Here is a 19,922-nt window from a genome sequence, read left to right on the forward strand (position 1 = left end):
TAACTTTTCATCTGGCGCCACCATCAAGTAAAAAAATGTCAGTTTGTCTTACACTTAAGTTTATAAAGTAATGACTATCCAATCTTCCTCAGCTTTACGTTGTGTTTAGTGCTAATTACCAAATGTTAAATTGGGGGGGAGGGGGGGCATGTGTGTGGCAGGAGTTGCTCAGTGACCGCCAGGCACCTTTTTTAGAGGGCTCTTTGGAAGTGGAGGTGTTTGCCACTCCAGAATCCCCTGAAGGGGACATTGCGTGTGGAGTACTATGGAGGTCCCAAGCCCTATCAGTTTGAGTCATTGGCTCCAGCAATGGCAAAAGCCGGAGCTCTCAGAGCCGAGCATGCAGTTAGAATAGCACTCTTGTGAAAAACGCCGCTTGCAAATGTACCGAGTGCCGAGTCATATGAGGGTCTGAAGGGAAAGAATGTAGTCCAATGGTGCTTCTACAGCCGTCAAAATCACAAGTTGGAACCACTGAGCAAAAATTGAAAAATACTAAGTAGAGGGTTAGCAAAAAATAGTGTAAACTCCTGTGAATGATGAGTCTCGATCAATATATATATTACCAGCCCTCAAAAGCCCAACTGCCTGCATGCTCATCTACTCTTTCTCCAGCTTCCCAAGACCGCTGCCTTCCCTGCTCCCCACACTCTCCCCACCCTGCTTCTTGGAGTGTTTTCCTCGACACTCTGCAACGCACCTGCAACATTCGGGGTTAAGCGCCTTGCTCCAGGTTCGGAGTTAAACGGGTACAGCCACATTACTCTTCACTTTCACCCTGCCTGTCTGAGCAGCTCAGTTTGTGACCTGTGCTTTGTAGTTGGCTGCAACATTGCTGAATAATGCATTTCGGCTTCCTGCTCTGTGTCTCCGGTGCATCAGCAGTTTTTGTTCTGAGCTGGTAAACGCAAGCTGTATTCAGAGAGTTCCTCTCCCTGCTTTATATGTTAATACTCTCACACTCATTAAATACTAACCCGTGCATGTTCCCACTTCCTGCCCTGAACATAAGACACAAATGAGGTGAGACGCTTAAATTCATCTAATTAAATCTCACAAAGGACATTAATTATTAAGTAATCCTCAGTATTTACTATATCTTGCCTTGACAATTCTGAAGTGCCAAACAACTGAGAGGATAATCGCCTTGGGTGCTTTGTAACCATTTCTCTCACACATCTATTCAAAAACACGCACACACACACACACACACACACACACACACACACACACACACACACGTACTGTACATAGCTTATCAAGCAGAGGCTGCAGATCTTTAAGTTTTTTTAGTTTGATCTGGAAAGTTTGTGAAGAAAGCTATCAGTTAAAAGTGGTTCTAGGGATGCAACTAAAGATTGCTTTTATTACCCATTATTTTGTTCATTATCTTTTCGGTTTAATGATTCATCGCTTGTAATAAAAATGGGAAAATAGTTGAAAATAGTTCCCCATAATTCTCCATCTCTCGCTCTCTTTTCTCTCCACCTTTATTCTCTCTGCTGTAGTCGGGTCTCTCTTGAAAAAGAGATCTTGATGTCAGTGAAATTACCTGATTAAATTAAAGTTCTATTTTGCCATCTTGGCCTGGTCTCTGTTGCAAAGGAGGTTTTCAACTGCAATGGGACTTACCTGGTTAAAGTAAGGTTTATCTACTGTCAGCTCTTTAAAGGCATAAAATGCCTTAAGAATCACAATAAAATAAAATTAAAAAAGAAAATTGAAGAAAAAAAACGTCAAAAAGTCAGAGAGCTTAAGGAGATGTCTATAAATTATGTGTTTGGTGTCATCAATGATTCAAAAAGTAAGAAAAGAGAAAAGAATATCAAATCACAATCATTAATGATGAATGATTGAATACAAAGCAGCAAATCTAGTGCTGAGATGATAAATCAATGTCAGTTTTCGGAAAATTGATTTAATATTCAATTAATAATCAATATTAATAATTTTAGGTCTTATCAAGCAAAAAAGCCAAACACCAGATTTGCTGCTCTTCTGCTGCATGTGATTGTAAAATGAAAATCTCTGGGTTTCTGATGGTTAATCAGATGTCACCTTGGGCTCTGGGAAATTGTGATGGAATTACATTTTATAGACTAAACAATGAACCAATTAATGCAAAACATATAACTGACAGATTATTGGTAATGAAAATAATTATTAGTTGCAGCTCTAAACAAAACCTCACATTTGAGAAGCTGAAACAAGACAATGTTTGGTGTTTTTGCTCGATTATCAACAGCTTTTGTGAGTGAAAGTTCATTCTTGACCTTGGAAACAGCAGGTCACGAAACAGTCTCATTGCAAAGTCCATTTAGTAGCTTTTAGTCGTACTACACGATGCAATCCTCCTACATAAATGGAGTTGATTAGTTGTGATGGAACTCAATGCTCAAATTTCCATCTGTCTCAGCACTTTCAGGACTTCTCACCCATATTGGCTCAAAAGTTGAGACTTAAAGTTTGTTCTTGATCTTGGAAATGGATGTGTGATACGATAGAGAGCTCCAGAACAGCTACTAAATGGCCCTTGTGTTGAGATTGTTTTATCAGTTTTTGTTTCCAAGGTGGCAAGTATGAAATTTGAACCTTCTAAACCGACATGAAATGAGATGTCCTTAAAGTACTCAAAAAAATGGAAATCTGAACATCTGCAATTCCATGACAACTGTGGAAGTTTTAGTGAAACTACTAAAGCTACTAAATGCAGCCTTTTTTTTTTTTTTAAATCATTCCCTCTCTTTCTCATTATCATTCCCTTACCCTCTCCATCTTGCGGTGGAGCTCTCTCATGCTGCCGTCCCACTCCTGTCGCTCCTGGTCGAAGCGCTCCAAGAGCTCTGCCCTCTCGCGGCTCCACCTCTTCTCTCCGTGCTGCAGCTTCCAGCGGAGGTCCAAGGAGGTGCTGTGGCTTTCGGCCAGCAGCCGCTGGTGTTCCTCACGCTCCTGCTTCAAGGCCCACTCGGGGTCTCCGGCTGGTTCCCCTTCAACTCCCTGTGCTTCACCTCGCACCTTGCCTCGTGCCTCCTCCTCCAACTGGTCAAAGAGCAAAGACACGGGGATGTTGAGTTGACAATAGTCAATACCAACCTGTACAGTATATTACAAAGAGATAATGAACGTACAATCTGGACCAGTGTGGGTGAAAAAGGGTCCACTTAAAGGGTCAGTTCACCCAAATTACAAAACAATTTTCATTGGAAATACTAGTTTTGCCACAATCCAAACAGTAGTGTATGTATACTGTACGTGACATATGACCAATGTTTCTCCCTTCTGATCTTATATTTTTTGAATTTATAATATTCATTTGTTCTTGGAGATCAATTAAACAAAAAAAGAACATTACAGTGCAACCAAGTGCTCACACACCCACGAATGATAAATAAATATCGAAAATGACTGCTGGAATGAATGAAAAAGGTGTGTGATAAAGGCCATAGGTTGTTACATGCAAACTCCTCACACTATAAATTATCAAAATGTATGAATGTATGAGCTGACAATGAGTAGGACTGATCAGCGTAGATTTAAAAATGCTGAAAGTGAGATGGTTTTTTTTCAAAATTAATGAAGCTGTGTCTGTGATTTCATGAGTATTGGATGAACAAACAAACAACCAAACACATTTATAGAAGAAATTTAATCCAGAGCAGCGTTTTGTTGTGGTTTACACTTCAAACCGAACGCCGGCCGAGGGTTCAGATGTACTCCAGAAATCTTCAAAGCTGAAGAGTGAGAAGAGGGAAGCCACTCTGGAAGCTTCTCTTTTCAAGGCAGTACTGAGTTTTGCAAGCTTCAGACGGGCTTTCATCCCATAACATAACATGTAACAGACCAGAGTCTGCAGAATAGGAGCTGTGTGAGGAGCAAGTCGAGGCTGCTTCAAACATCAGCTTACACAGCTCCCATTCACCAATGTTTGTCTTGTCTTATTCTATATTGGGTTTTAAAACTGTCTGATTACACACGCCAAGACATTATTAAATATAGACAGTTATTTAGAAGTGACCAAGCCAGAGCATGAAACATGAGGCAGCCTGAGCAACGATGTTATTATCTGGTAATAGTGATTAAAAGAATACTTATACCCACATATAAATACACAGGTGAGGGAAATTCCCAATTCTGCTCTGCTCTACCGGGCTGTGTAGTAATCATGGATAAAAAACAGCAAATTTGGGGTATGTTTCTGAAGTCTTAATCAGACCAAAGCACAGTGGAGCAAGAAAAGATCTCAGCATGGAATTATCAGAAGAAACGTAAAGTAAATTAGTTGTCATTGAGGCCCTGAGCAATCTATGCTCTGCGGACGGATAACAACCATGTAAACGCTCGACAGATTAAAAGCCCGAGTGTTAAACAGATAATCTTCCTCCAACTACTCAGACCTCTTTATTGGTTCCCAAAGCTGCAGCTTCCTTCTCATCAGATAAGGCTGAGATGAGACACTGCGGGTTTCGATGTCACCTACCGACACGGACAACGCGGTCGAGAAACAACGTATTCGAAAACCCTCAAGTTGATTGTTCATCTGTACCCCAAAAGACACGCCCGGTGTCAATATCCCTCGGTGCCACGCTAATGCACACATCCTACAAATTCAATTCCTCTCACTGCAAACTTAGTACTGATCCTTTTGTCTGCTGTGACATGAATGGCAGGTGCTATGTACAATTGGGATTTTGGGATACTGGGCATTATAACTGTGATAACTTTCCAGAGTTGTAAAATCGCGCTTTGCAGTGTCTTGGCATCTGACAAGCCTTTAAACCCTTGGATCTGTTACATAAAAAAAATTGGCCTTTCCGGGCTGCGTGTCGTCAGCTCAGCCCCCTTGTGTTTTTTAGTGGTGTGCTGTTTTTGGTGTGTGGGATGTCTGTGTGGAGTTTTATTGTCCCAATTTGGGAGAAATGGTGAACAGTTGTAATCTTGGAGGCTTTTACTGTATTTGCAAATTTAAATAATTTTGATCTTGACAAAAAGAGCTGCAGCAGCCTCTGTACAAAATGACTGGTATCAGCTTTCATGCGCTCATATCAGCCGAATTGCACAGTTTGTTCCTAATCTGAAGTATTTACACTCCCGTTAGGAATATAAGACAGCGCCTTAACTGCTGTCTTCAGTACAATAAGAAATGCTTAGATGAACATTGAAAAATTAGGCACAATGCTGAATTAATTAGTTTGCACAATGACAGAATATACCCATTATACAGCGCCAAGAAAACGACTCCTTGGTATTTTTCTTGGATGCTGTCCTTCTTTCAACTTAATGGTTCAGGGGCGATTATAAGTTTAATTCTGTCCATTTGTTTGACACATGAGGCACAACTTTCAAGCTATTATTCATCTTATTATTAAATTTTCAAAATGACATTGACTGGCGCAAGGAGGGAGCTAAAATTACTTGTTATTAATGTGCCCCGAGTGGGATTTCATCCCTGGAAGAGACAATGTGTTTACCGTCGTCTTGCTCCTTCCTGAATGCTCAAGTACTTTTCTAAACCAGATTGTGTCCTGTCCCTTTAAAAAGTGGGCACTGAGACGCCATCTGTACCTGGGCAACCTGGCACTTCATCTCTGCCCACTTAACCTCCCAGGCGGCTTTGTCATTGGCGTAGGACTGCTGCAGTTGCCCTCGCCGCGCCTCCTCCTCCTGCAGCTCCTCCCGAAACTCCTCCAGCAGCGTCCGCAGGGCCTGCAGCACCCGACGGTTCTCCCCAAACTGCACAGAGAGGATTCAGACAAAACAAAACAGCAAAGCCACACGTGTGGGAAAGGCTAATCAACACACTAAGGCACACAGCAAGTTCTGCAAGTTCTTTCCTTATCTTTAAATGAGTGATTAGCTTGTCTTTAGTTTTTATCTCTATGTGTCCTTTGTTTCACTTCAGAGCACTTTAGGATGAACCTACTCTATAAGTGCTTTATAAATCAATTTGACTCTAACATCCTGTTTCCCATCTGTCTCCTGCTCTGCTTGTCCTTTCCCATCTATCCCCTCTCAACTCCTGGCACTGAGGAAGAGATGCACACACGGAAGGTTGCAAACACAAAAACCACGCAACAGAAACCTGCTGGACAACTACAATTCTGATTTTATTCTGGTTCAATTATGATGCACGGGTTTTGAGAAAGCAAATACACCTAAGGTGTTCATAAGGCTGGAGGCTGTATGAGCAGTGATATCCAGAGCGTCAGAGAAAAAAATCAACAGCATGTTTTCCCAGAAGTGTCTGATCAGAGAGGTGTGTGTGGAGGGTTGTTTGCCTCTGGTGGCCCTGCCGTGGAGAGTCTTCAGGTCTTGGCAGAAAGCAGTGAAACACAAAGGAGGCTGTGAGTAAAACATCGCCTCGAGTTATCACCACCTCAGCTGAGAAAACAATATGAGCTCAGGTGTTAAAAGGCCATAACACGTCAGTCCAGAATTCCCAGGAAGGACGCGGAACTTACAACCTTGTTGTTTTTTTGTTTGTTTTTTTATGGTGGCAGAAATAACTACTATAGAAGCTATCCGATTGATGTGGCTGTGCACAGCCTTTTTGCAGGAATTTGAAAATGTCCAACACTGGTGCACAAAGAGGTAAAGTAGTATCAGTGAAATATGAAGGCACTCTTGCAGGTGTATTCCGAATAACTCACATGCATGCACATTTTGACGTGGGAGGGAACCAGAGGAACCAGAGGAAGCCCACCCATGTGTTAGCTTGGGTAGGTCTGGTTCAAACTTAGGGGCCTTTTTCTGCAGTGAAGTGAAAGTGCTGAGCTACTGGGTCACTGCTCCATGACTTCACTGCTAAATTCAAACTATTGAAAGTGCTTCTCTTGAAATATAGATAGAACTATGTAGTCCTCATTAAACCGTTGGAATATTACTAGTTTTACATTTATTCTAATGAGTTCTCTACACCAAATGTGATGAAAGTTCATAACCACTGTGGAAGAACAACTCATCTACCATATTTACAGTATTTATATATACTTCAACACTTTGGCAGTGCCAGGATGAATGAATCGGGATTTTCCCCTCACCACTTTGTCGCTAAATTCTTACCAAGTCTTCAATGAAAACTTTCAGTAAACTATTTACGACTTAACATGCTATTATCTCACTCTGGCGGCAGGAATTATTATCTGTGCTTGCTCTGCTCTGCTGTAGTAGCCATGTGTGCAAATGCTTACTAAAGCAAGTCTGCATTTCTGCCCTCGCGCATAAGGCTTAATATAGTCTACTGGGCATGCTTGTTAAAATTGGATAACTGCAAAGAGGGTAGAGCAACGATATCAGATCGCTGTACAAACCCTTTTTTATGATGTTGTGGAAAAATCTAAATATAAGACAAAGTAGAGCACTTAGGGCTGCTTGATAAATCCTGCTTACATACTTTCTTTACTTTAACTGAAAGCAAAGTGCTCGACAGAGGTACCGAGAGCAGATCTCAACACACGCTGTGTCTGAGTAGAAACACAGCTCCTTTTGTCTCGTTCCAATGTAGCTAAGAGTCGTTTTTTTTTTTGTTTTTTTTCTGTTGGTTTGAACAATAACCATGTAACTGGGTGTGCTCAAAGTAATTGCTGCCTCTGGTCTAAATAGTTATTTGGGTCAAAATTGTCATCTGCATACCATGCCAAACAGCTCTGATGAACGCCTGCCAAACATTCATTTGTGCACAATGAAAATGAATGAGACACATGATTAAAAATGGAGCTACTGTAGATGTCCAATCCGACTTTGACGTTAATTCACTAGACGAAATATACACGTAAGTAACTACTACTTATTTTCTTTGCACTACAACTTTACAGTAGTAGAGTAATCTACCTAGCTTCCATTACTTTAGTGTTTCTATTGTATTTAACTTATTTTTAAAACTCTATTTTAATACACGTTTCTTTTATGGAGGGGCTACAACTGCATTAAATTATGCAATCCTGAATTTTAAAATGACAATAAAGCTTAATGATGAAAAAAACCTTGAACGATGTAAGCTACCACAAAATTGCTGTCGGGGAAAAAATTGGAAAATGATATGAAATTTTTGACTGAGTCGCATGTTTTCTTGAATTTGAAGATTTTCATGTTAAATAAATGACTGAGACTCCGTCCCCCATGACTGAAATAATAATAAAAAAAGTTCACATTCTCCAGCCAAAAGTAGACATTTCACTGGAGTTGTAGTTTTCCAATTCAGAAAAAATCTGGTTCAGCCAAGTATCAAGGAAGGAAGCGTAAATGCCCGAGTATTCTGGTGGGGATTAATGCAGACACTGATCTAAGATGTATTTTAGGGGCCCCAATGTCTGACGGCCCCAAACTGGCCACACTGTTGTAAATTATTTAAATTTGGTTGCGTTGTGTGTCTGATCACGTCGTGATGGAACACCCTTTAACTGTAACGTAACCGTTAAATCCACTGCACCCCTGCATTTTGCCGCAGCTCTACCCAATATTTAATTTAGGGAATAATTCATCTCAAGACCTGCAACCTAGAAAATATTTGTCTGCTCAATAAAAACATGTAGCAAAGGTGAAAAACCTTCGAAGAGTTTGCATCCCTTCCCCCTTTAAAACACAGCAATATAAAACACTGAATATTTTGTTCCTGAAGGACAGTGAAATGAAACAAAACTCAGACCACTTACAATTACTGAGCTGGAAAGCTGTGTGCAGGTTGGTGAGTTTATCTGCCTGAAGGAACGCAACAAGACTGACTAATGAAAAACTTTACTGTGTTGAGTTTTATGGACAAAAATCTATTTCACCATTCTCCAACCGAGAGCAGGCACTGAAGCTGGAGTTCAGTTAAATTCTCTGTCGTCTAAAGACCGGTGAAGATGGTGTAAATAACTGGGTACCTGTCTTTGATGCTGCAGGTGTTGATCAGGTGACGGCAGAGGGATGATTGGCCTGGGGTCCAGGACGTCCCCTGGAGTTTGTGCCAAACACAGTCTGTCGTCGCGATCTGGGTCCCCCTCCGCCTGATCCATTATCTCTCCCAACTCTGGGATGCCCTCCAACTTCTCAAACTGGAACAGATGATACAGCCATGAAAAGCCGTGGTTTAAATCATGCACTCCTTTTTTTTCTGTACCAACAATGATACAGTCAGGCTCAAAGTCACTGAGCCCGTCCCAGCATGCAATGGGTGAGAGGCAGAGAAAACACCCTGGATGAGTCTCCAGCCTTTTACCAGCCCATCACAGAGCTAATACCTATATATACTAAATACTGGATATATATATATAAATCTGATAGGCATCATTTCATTCACACAGTGATTAAATGCTTTGTTAGGATTCAATGTCAAGTCAAGGACGTGTGGTAGACATCCAGCAAGGTACGCGTGGACTCCTCACTGCTGCACCATCTGCAGGCACACATTAGGTTTCTTAACAAGATGCTGCATGAATAAACTGAGATTCAGTGTTAAAGTCAGTATCGAGTATTATGACGATCATAAAAGGAGTCTGTTTCGAATTAACAGAAGGAACTGGGTTTGACAGTGTAGGGTGGACAAATTAATAGAAACAGTCAGTTCAATTCGACAGCACCACAAACTGCAACCTCCAAATCAACACCTCTGTAAAACAGTTTTAAAAAAACCTGAACAGTATAACTTTCATGGGGATCGGATTTAATACAGGACTGTTGTATTAGACTGCATTAGTACCGTGTACCTAATAAGCTGGTAACTGAGTGTATGTCACCCATGTACTGAGGATTATTCTGACATTTGACGCAGTATCTACAGGCCAAAGTACAATTCTTCAACAAAAGAGCCAAAGGAACAGAGGAGTTAAACCCTGGAAATTGATTTACCATTCAACGTATCTAAATCGAATACTGGGGAGACCTGAGAATTATTATGAGAGACAGAGACACATCTGAGACAAAGAATATCTGTGTATCTTAATGGATGACACAACATGAAACACAGCTAGAGTTAGAGTCTAACGTCGTTCTGTGTTCAGATTCCGGACAAGGTAGATCCTTTAAAGATAACTTGGTATGAAATTCTCCCACTACAAATTTTGCCAATGTCTGATTGTCGACTGATCAAAATAAATATGTATGAATATAGAAAAATATTCCAATTAGCACGGAACAGGAGCAGCTGCCCAGAATCTGCTGCAACAACTTGCAAATGAAACTTCAAAAAAGGTTTTCTCTCTCGGGTTTTTTCATCTATTCCTCTGTTAGAGAATTTCTCTTATTTTTTCCCTCTCTAACTTTCTCCGTTTTCTTCAGCTTCCCCCACAATATTAGAGTTCCTCTCCTTCACAAATTCTCACATCATCATGTCTGGCCCAACATGTTTCGGTCTGAGTCTCTTTGTATTGATCTTATGCACCTTGCCATAGCTTTCTGGGTTGCGAGAACTTTGGCTCAATGAAATAATCAGCTGGTGGCTGCTGCTCCTCAAAGACATCTGTGGTCTTTTCATGTTGTCGATCAGAAGTGCTCTTGTACGACCCCACAATCTCCCCGTCACCACCCTAATCTTCAGATTGTTTTGGGAGACTCAGCCGGGAGGTTCTATTTTCCACCACGGGGTTAACTCGAACACCAGGATGGATAGCTGCTGTCCTCGTGTGACTTGTTGAACTACCCCGGCTCTGAGCTCATAAGTCGTGACTAGGACAGTCAGGAGCTGGGTGGTGTCACAGCTGATCCAATTAAAAAAAAAAAATACAGTAATACCTCAAAAACCTGCAGTATGTGCACGAGGGGGAGGTTAGTGGAGAGATGCAGGGAAACGCTGTGCACAATCATGTAACTAGGAAACGCCTAAATGTGCGTCCAACCCAGCCTATCAAACCTCGGGCTCACCTCCGGGTGCACCGTCTCCTCTCCGGAGTCGTCCTTGCGGCTGAGCCTCCAGTGCATGAGGATCCACCTGAGCTTCACGTAGAAGATGATGGTGTTGCGTCTGAACAGGCGAAGCTCTTGTTGCAGCGCGGCCCTCTCCTGGGCCCAGGGCACCTCGTGACTCTGAAGTCCCTGCAGCTCCAGACCGCCACGCTGGGCCTCTAGACGCAAAAGGTCATCTTCCTGTTGTGAAACGGGTTAGGGGAAAAAAACCGAGAAACATACTTGACAAAAGTTTTGATTAAAAACTGTCATATACTAATACTTTTTAATGGTGCTTTTGTCATGTAAGTCACAGTAATGTTAACCATGTATCCTGTCATTTCCTTTATTATGGATGTGCTGTCTCTCATCAGTTTGTGTAGGGTTATTGGTTTTGGATTAGCTTACCCCTTAATCATCATTACTTAAAAATGATTATATTCTATTATAAAAATGTAACTGTTATTGAAAGTTCTTAGCAAAAATGTATGATGTCAATTGTATTGTATCCGCTTATCTTCATTATCGCTTAATTGTTTGGTCCATTAAATGTCGATTTGCTCGATTTGGCCAATCAACAGCTCAAAGCCCAAACATTTTTAGTTTAATATCAGAAGGCTAAGAAATCTAGGAAAATATTTTCATTCGAGAAGGAGGAATCAGAGAATTTTTGGCATTCTTGTGTCAGCCCTGAATTACACTGTACTCTTTGTTTGCTTAACATGACAAAAAGAGCTGTACTTGCACATGCTGTTGCTTTTGGGGGTTTACTTTAGTAGTAGATGTCATGTTGATCATACTTTAAAGTCTTATGTTTACGTGAACGATGTCAGGTCGACTCGCTGCGAGAACAAAAAAAGGGGTTTTCTTGAAATTGCACGTGTCAGATTGAAGACAGTGTAATTTAAATTTCGGTCTAAAACGAATTACAGGTATGAATATTAAAACTGAAATCCAGAGCTGTCTTCCCTCCCAAGTGGAGGATTTAATTAAAATCATTGTCGAAGTTAAGCAAAGACAGCAGAACCAGTGAAGTGTGATACCGGTGGGCTTGTGTTCATGTCCATAGTCTAAAGAAACTCAAACGTGGCGTGAATGGCCGCGTTACTTGTACCTGAGGCAGAGAGACGACAGCCTCCCGTTCCTCTGTCGCTGCCCTCAGCCTTCGTTCGTGATCCAGACGAAACTGGATGTCAGAGGCCGGCGTGTCCCGGAGCTGGACCCACAACAGCACAGTACACAGTTACTTGACCAATGCTTTGGATAAGTTACCTCACTAAAACACGACCAAGGATTTGAGTGTGAGATGATTACACTTGATTATATTTGTTCTCTTCATTTTCTGCAGCAAAAAAAAAAAAAAAAAAAGAATTCACAGAGAAGGACTGAATAACCTCAAATGAGATCTATTATACCGAATCCATTATAACCTCTTCTGCATCATCTCAGGAAATGATTATAATTTAATGCTGCACATTTCAGGCTGGACTAAGTATTTCCTCATCTAGCAACATCCAACTCTTAACGGAACAGTCTGACATATCGGGAAATACGCTTAGTTACAGTCTCACAGGGAGTTAGATGACTCTCTCACGTCTGTATAGTAAATATGTAGATGCTGCCAGCAGCGTGTTAGCTTAGCTTAACATGAAGACTAGAAACCAGGGATAGAGCTACCCTGGCTCTATCCAAAGGTCGGGCCACCAGGACGTCTAACACTGACCAAATAACACTTTGATAATTGTCAATTTTACATGAGATTTTTGCACGGACTAGAATTTAGTGAGCTTTAGAGGTGCTGGTGGACAGGTGGATTCTGCTAGCTTAGGACGGAGCTGGGCTAGCTGGTTTTTCCCCTGTTTCCAGTCCTCATGTTAAGCTAAGCTTAACTGTCTCCTGGGTCCGGCCTCATATTTAGCATACACACAGAGAGTAGTACGGATCTTCACATCTAGCTCTCAACAAAAGAGCAAATAAGCATGTTTCTAGAAAGATCTATTTCAAATAAGACACCGACTAAATACCAAAGAGGTACATTTGGTTTATTAGAATATTGACTAGAGCCCCGTGAAGAGCACAGTGAAACTGTCGTCCCCTAGACGCTATATATTAAGAAAGTGAGTGTACTCTACTGGAACTCCATTAATCTGACAAGACATATGAAGCATTTACCTCAGCTTTAAAACTTGCCCTCACCTAAAAAACGGTTTATACCATGAAAATAAAATTCACTAAACATTACGAATACGCTGTTAGTTGTCTTGTATCGGGTGTTATCGCAAAAAATGCAATTAACTAACATAAAATCTTATATACCAAAAACAACAATTGAAATAGGACATTTGATTTTTTTTTTTTTTTTTTTTTTTTACTAAGGGTGAAAAAAATGCTCAAAGGGAAATGAGATGCACATGTGTATGGTTTTGAATGTAATAATACTCCTCCAGTTGTCAACTTGTTTACAAGACATCCCTGGAGTGTCTTTCTTTCTAAAAAAAAAACCCAAAGAGCGGACTCCCAATTTGGGACTTACAGCAGTTTATAATGGGATCCCTTTTCTCTACCATGGGCCGGGCCTTTACCGTGCCCTCCAACTGCAAGTCGAGCTGTTCCGTGTGTACTGACCCTGGATCGCCTCCCTGTCAGCCCAATGTCAAATGCAAATCACACAGGCCCACGGTGCAGCACTAATCCTGCCATATCCAAGCCGCTTTTCCCATTCATTCATTTCACCTCACAGATTTACGCTGCGGCAGAAAGCACGGGGACAAAAAGAAATCCGCACGCATGTGCCATGACTGTGACTGTAACAGTCATGTGTCACATCACAGCTGCCGGCGCTCTGCGTTACGTAACAGCGGGCAATTTTTCTCTACGAAGACAAAACATGAGGCTGCGATTACACGGCCGGTTTATTAAACAGCCGAGTCACCGATGTGTGCTGCAGCAACGTTACCACTCCCCTCTGTGGTTGCGCTGTCTCTGACTTCCCTCGGTGTGCGCGGGAGCTTCACGTGCACTGTGACACCCGGTGCGTAAGCCGCACTTTTACATGCGCGTAATTCGCTGAGTCAACATGACAGTACGGCCGGTAGTGATGAACCGGTGCCAGAGGGCACCACCACGGAGTGCACTGTGCGCAGACACAGCCGTGATACACTGAGTGCATTAGAGCTGCAACGATTAGCTGATTAATCTGCAACTATTTTGACAAGCGAATTATTATTACAGGAAAATGTCAAATATCTGCAGCTTCTAGCTTTCTCGATGCTTTTCTCTGTCACACCTGATATTAAACTGGATATCTCGAGTTCTGGGGTGTTGGTCAGACAAAACAAGACATCTGAAGATCCCCTTGCTCTGTTGGAAATCATAACGGGCATTTTTTTTTTAAAATTTATTTTATGGCTTTTATAGATAAAACAAGTCATCTATTCATTGAAAAAAAAATTGGCAGCTTACAAGCATTAGTTGCAGCCCTGAAGTGCATAAATAAGCCTCAGAAGTCATGTCAATATACGGTGGCCGTGCATGGCTACTGTCTCACTGTTACAGAGACGCCACAAACTGACCAACAGCATATCAGTTTTTTAGAAACACAACATACGATCGACAAATTTGACGTGATAAATGAGCTAAAATTTCCAAATTGGTACAATACAGGTTATCTCTTTTAACTCCCAAGCTCTATGCAATCTACTTTCTTCTTCCAAGAAGAAGTAAATCAATCACAAAGTGTCCAGGGGCATATGGTACAAATTACAAAAGCACGACAAAAATGCTAAATTAAAGTTGAAAATAAAACATCAGTGGCTGTGGAAGTGGTATTTTAGTGTGAAGGTAGAGTGAGTGAATGAAGTGAAATCGTGTTCAGCATCAAAAAGTGACTGTGGCTGGAGTGTCACTAGACATGCTGGACTGAGCCTTCTGATTATAACAGACCCGATATGAAAGGGTATGAAAAATTAAATCCCCCATACTTACAAAATGAGACTAATTTATGCTGCAAAAATACTCGAAAACACCTTATGGAGTTTTGCTTGAGATGTGCTATCATCATTTTCAGAATTTATTTTGAAAAACACATCTATATACATGTACAGTAGGTAGATTTGAGACTGTCAGTTTTTTCTCTTTCATCCTTTTTCATTTTTTTCCTTTGTCTCCAGTAAACAATCTGTAAAGTCAAACTCCTCGCATTTGACCTGTACATGTAAATGTTATCAAATGCTTCGCTGTTGAGCAACATTAATCGCTTTGTTGTTTGCCAACAGACAAACAAACACTCCAAAAATAAACCCCAGAACACTGCTTCTGTGCTGGGACTAAATCTTGTTACTTTTAGGTTTGTCTATGACCAGACAACTTCACATTCTTTTAGTAGTAGGGATGTGCCAGTGTCCGCATTACATACAGCTTCTTTATCATTATAAAATTCAGTCTTTCTGCTGCTATCGGCTACATTCAGTCCCTCAAGGTGGGCAACCGATTTTAGCACCAAAGCAATCTCTGGCCTCATGTTGCTTCAGATAAAAAGGACTGGAATCAATATTGGAAGTTGAAACGTGAGGTTGGCACATACCAGTTTATCAGTATGCGTAAATGCTGTGCATGCATCCGTATGTTGAAAATTACATGCTTCCGTTAATTTTGGGGTTGTTTTTTGGAGTGTCCATTCACCCTGTGGAGCTGCATTTGACAGCTGCTCACCCTGGGAAGCAAAAGTTTTGTTGCTCTACATTTAAGAACGTGGTAAGATTTTGGTTTGAGGGAGGTATTTTAAGAAAACAGTGTCCGGGTCAAAAAATAGTCCAGATTAATGCTTTAGACTCTACACAGAAGGCCCATGTATGGGGCTCACAGAGGAGCCAGTGTTAACTCAGTCCCACAGGTGGAAGGGGGGATGGAGGAGGGAGGAGGCACTGACCTCTGCTCTTAAAGCCAGGGGCCTGTGGTACCTAGTGAGTCCCGTGGCTCCCCTGCTCTGGGCCTGGCCCCCACCCTGGCTCTGGCTCTGGGGCTCCACGCCTCGCTCCTGTCCTAGACGCCACTCCAGCTCATCCCTCTGACCGGACTGTGAGTGACGTGGGGTGGGGAAGGGGAACGAAAGGGGTTGAGGGGGTGAGTGTGGACGATGGTTGTGAGGGATTAGGTCGATGGGTGACAGGTGCAGGATACAGGGGTGCAGATAGTAGCGGTGGTGGTGTTGGGTGGGGAAATATGTGAGGTTGATTGTGGACAAACAGACAGAAGACAACAAACAGGGTGAGGGGACGAGGAAAGAAAGTGGGCGGGGAAAACAAACAAAAATAAAACAGAAAATGGGTAAAGAATATAAGCAGAGGGGGGAAAATTAACTAACAGACTACACGGTGTGGAGAAGAGCGAACGGACTAGAGTACGAAGAAAAGCGCAAAGAGAAAGACCAACTTAAAGATGACGGCGTATGAGAGAGATGAGAAGAGAACGAGAATGAGGATGAACAAAATCATGGGCTGAAACATCTGGCGGGAACACAAAGAGGAACAAAGAGAGGGAATCGGGGGGGAAAAGAATGCAAAACACTTGTTATGAAGCGCATGCAATGAGGGATACATGAGTCCAAACCAACAGCTGAGAGATACCACGGCAAACTGCAGAGCGAGAGCTAGCACGCTAAAGGTTTCCAACACATGCCCGTGCACAGCCGTGTGTGTTGTAGAAGCAGTTCACTAAAGAAAGTTGAATCTTGAGCCATTCAGACGTTACAGCATTTGCAATACACCGGAGGCATTTGAGGCTTCAGTCGAGCTTTAAGGTAGCACCATGCTAGCTGTTCGCCTTTGCAGCAGTGCCCACACTTTATTTCTTGGTGTGAGGATTCTTCTTAGTTAGCAGCAACTTAATACTATCATGTCAAAGAAGTATCTACAAAAGTGTATAGCCTTCAGCAAAGGAAAAAAAAAAATTGGTAAGTTTTGCTGTAATTTTGACTTTTGAATCTTGTAATTATGAGAAACTGTTGTAACATATCATTTGATCTGATGGTCTGACGTCTGAAGACCAAAATAACTAAGGTGAGTAAAACATTATCAACAGCGTGCAGAATTCTTTGGTTTCTTCAAGAGCCATATCGTGTGATTATGACAAGTCTTTTGTCATTATTACGAGATACGAAAGTCATAGTTACGAGAAAATATTTCAAACTCTTTACAAGATAATTACTAGATAAAATGCTGTAATTACATGACATAAATTGTTATTATAAGATAAACATCTCAAATTAAAGAGAATCTATCCTATCTCTTATTTAACACTTTAATCTGATAGTTACCTCTTACAAAGCTCATAATCACAAAATCCGTATCTTTGAATTTTACCGGAGGTACAAGATACTTGATTTATTACAAGATAAACATATCATAACTATGAGATAGCTTATCATAATTACATGGTACTAAGTTTGGAAGTCGTAACTGCAAAACGTTTCCAAACACACCAAAAATCTCGTATTTAGAAGATACATATCTTGTTATTAAAAGATAATCATATTGAGATGAGACAGGTTCTCTTAACTACAAGATGTTTCGACATAATTACAAGATACAGAAGTCATAATAGGATGAAAACGTGAGGTCTTTAGAAGATAATTGCAAGATAGGAATAACGTAATTACAAGATACAGAGCTCGTTATTACAAGAAAAACATTGTTAGAAGATGAGAAGTCATAACTAAAAGCTACCGCAAATTTTTAAAGGATAGTTTCCAAATAAAAGTCTTGTAATAAAGAGATACAGATCTCTTTAATTAAAAGATAAACATATATAGATATAGAAGTCATAATCCTGAAAAAATACATCCAATTTTTAATGAGATAATTTCCAGATAGAAATCTTGCAATTACAAGACACAAATCCAATAATTACAAGATGCTAGAAGAGATTCAGAAGTCATAATTACAAGAAAACCTCTCCACACATACACTATCTTTTTTATAATGTATTTATTGTATTTATTTAGTGTATTTGCACCTACTGTATTCCCTACCCTTTGCTGCTGCAGTCACAGTTTTTGCTCTGCGGCCTTCTACATCTCAAACTCTAACTCTCCACAACAACTATCACACGGAACTTTGTTCAACTTCTTGTTGAAGAAGTTGAACAAAGTTCCCTACAATAGTCTTGTCTGTCCTCAATTCTCAATGGACGAAGGCTTTATTCCTTTAAACAGGTGTGAGTTGTTAGTATAGTGGCTAGCTTTGACTAAACCACCCAGCTTCACCCAGACTAACCAGTGAGTCCTACGGGCAGAGGAGCAAAGCAGAAACAAGTCATTGGATAGAATGAGTGTGGAGGCAGCCTCCGTCTATAATCTCTACAAGGCAGATCGGGTGGATCCCACTTGGTAGGGGGAAATGTTTTAAGAGCTGTTTGTTTCATTCCATACGATAGCCTGGCACTTTAGATGAGACAGCCAACACGTCTGCCTGATCGTGCAGCGCGGGGGTAATGAACCTGCTTCGGAAGAGTTCACAGTGCGTCGACATGTTGACTTTCACTAAGCTGCAATAAAACAAGGACAGAAAGCAGGATGCCAGCCAGCGAGGTTCTTCCACAGGCAACTCACACAGCGCCATGCAACTCTGGTTTAGACTCTTTTTTTGTTGAACCAATTTTTATTTTAGTCAGTGAACACATTTCAGTGGCCCGTTTCCTTGGCAACACCATGGATTAACCAAACCCACATGTGTCTGTGTGTGTGTGTGTGTGTGTGTGTGTGTGTGTGTGTGTGTGATGATATGTTTTTCCCAAACATAACAGCTACACCATTTATATGTCATAATGAGTCATACAAATGAAAGCATGGTGTAGCTGAGCTGTACGGGGAAAATTGTTTACCGAACTTGATCATGCAACAATTTACTGAATCGAGCGAAAAATTACGTATCGAGCCAAATGGAAGAAGCTGCCATAACTTGAGTACTTACTCCATTCACACCAAGCACCCTCCTCCTAAGCACCCTTCCAGGGATCCTCCCCTGGCCCTGGCTGACTGGAAGTAGGGCAGCTGCAGACAGTAAGTGCAGGGGGAAGGAGGCAGGCAGGCGGGGCTGCTGGCTATGAGGATGTGCATGGAGATGCAGATGTGAATGTGGCAGCAGCGGGAAGCGATGGTGGTGGCGGTGGGTTCGGTGGAGGGGTAGCGGTGGCAGTGGTGCCAGTGTGGTAGAGCTGGGTGGCTCATGGCGGAGCAGGGGGGCCAGATATGTCACCCTGTGCTGGTACTGAAGGTCTGGGGAGGGGGTGGAGGGTCTATGGAATCTCTCCAACTCAATTACCTGTTGAGGCTTTAAAGGATAGGTTCGGAGTTTTTCGTGTCAATCTAACCTCTCACAAGCGTCACTGTCACTGGGTGACCAGTCCAGCACTGGGTGAATTCTGCTTCACAATGATATAAACAGGCGACATCAAAGGATCGAAAAGCAACGTCGCTATGAACGCCTGGCCACCACAAGCCAGTTTTCCATGTGGTAATTTTTTCCGACACCTAATGTGTAAAACCAAAAAAGTTTGAAGGATCCGGATACCCCGCTTTCATGGTCTGTGTTGATACTGAAAATCAAGATCAGGTGCGCTTTTGCCCTTCCACTCCACGAAAGGTTTCAGTCTTCCCTGAGCTCGCCTTCAGGCACTTGTGTTGCCATTTGCCAGGTCCACCGCCCCAGTCAAACTCCCCACCTGCTGTAGCGCAGCTCTACCATAAGAGATGGTAGACAAAATCTACAGTTCTCACTCTGTTCCAAAATGTAGTCTTATGTTTAGCCAAAGTTAATATGAGGCTTCAGAGGTCTGAGCTAGCCGAATCAAGTTTATATCTTCATCCAGGTGGGACTTTTACCTCCACCATGGCTCGGCCGGGAACACAGTACAGGGAAAAACACACATGGAAATATGTGCAAAAAAGACCGACTGAAGCCTCATATTAGCTTTGGCTGAATTTAAAAGAGTACTCCAGCGATTTAACATTGCACTCCTATGACATTGTCAGACTTGGACATGTTTTTAAAAAGGCATTGGAATCGATG

General features: G+C 41.7%; 1 protein-coding gene across 1 annotated transcript in view; it reads right to left on the minus strand.

The window, feature by feature from the left end:
* Nucleotides 1–19,922, minus strand: part of LOC120799040 (microtubule cross-linking factor 1) — a 68,165-nt gene that overhangs the window by 15,452 nt on the left and 32,791 nt on the right. The window contains exons 5-10 of the mRNA XM_040143878.1: nt 15,785–15,931; nt 11,972–12,073; nt 10,837–11,058; nt 8,862–9,032; nt 5,563–5,730; nt 2,767–3,039 (exon numbers count right to left, since the gene is read on the minus strand). Coding sequence (XP_039999812.1) covers nt 2,767–3,039; nt 5,563–5,730; nt 8,862–9,032; nt 10,837–11,058; nt 11,972–12,073; nt 15,785–15,931 — 1,083 coding nt within the window. The remainder of the gene's footprint in view (nt 1–2,766; nt 3,040–5,562; nt 5,731–8,861; nt 9,033–10,836; nt 11,059–11,971; nt 12,074–15,784; nt 15,932–19,922) is intronic.

This window comes from Xiphias gladius, chromosome 14, assembly GCF_016859285.1.
Source record: "Xiphias gladius isolate SHS-SW01 ecotype Sanya breed wild chromosome 14, ASM1685928v1, whole genome shotgun sequence".
NCBI classification, from domain to species: domain Eukaryota; kingdom Metazoa; phylum Chordata; class Actinopteri; order Istiophoriformes; family Xiphiidae; genus Xiphias; species Xiphias gladius.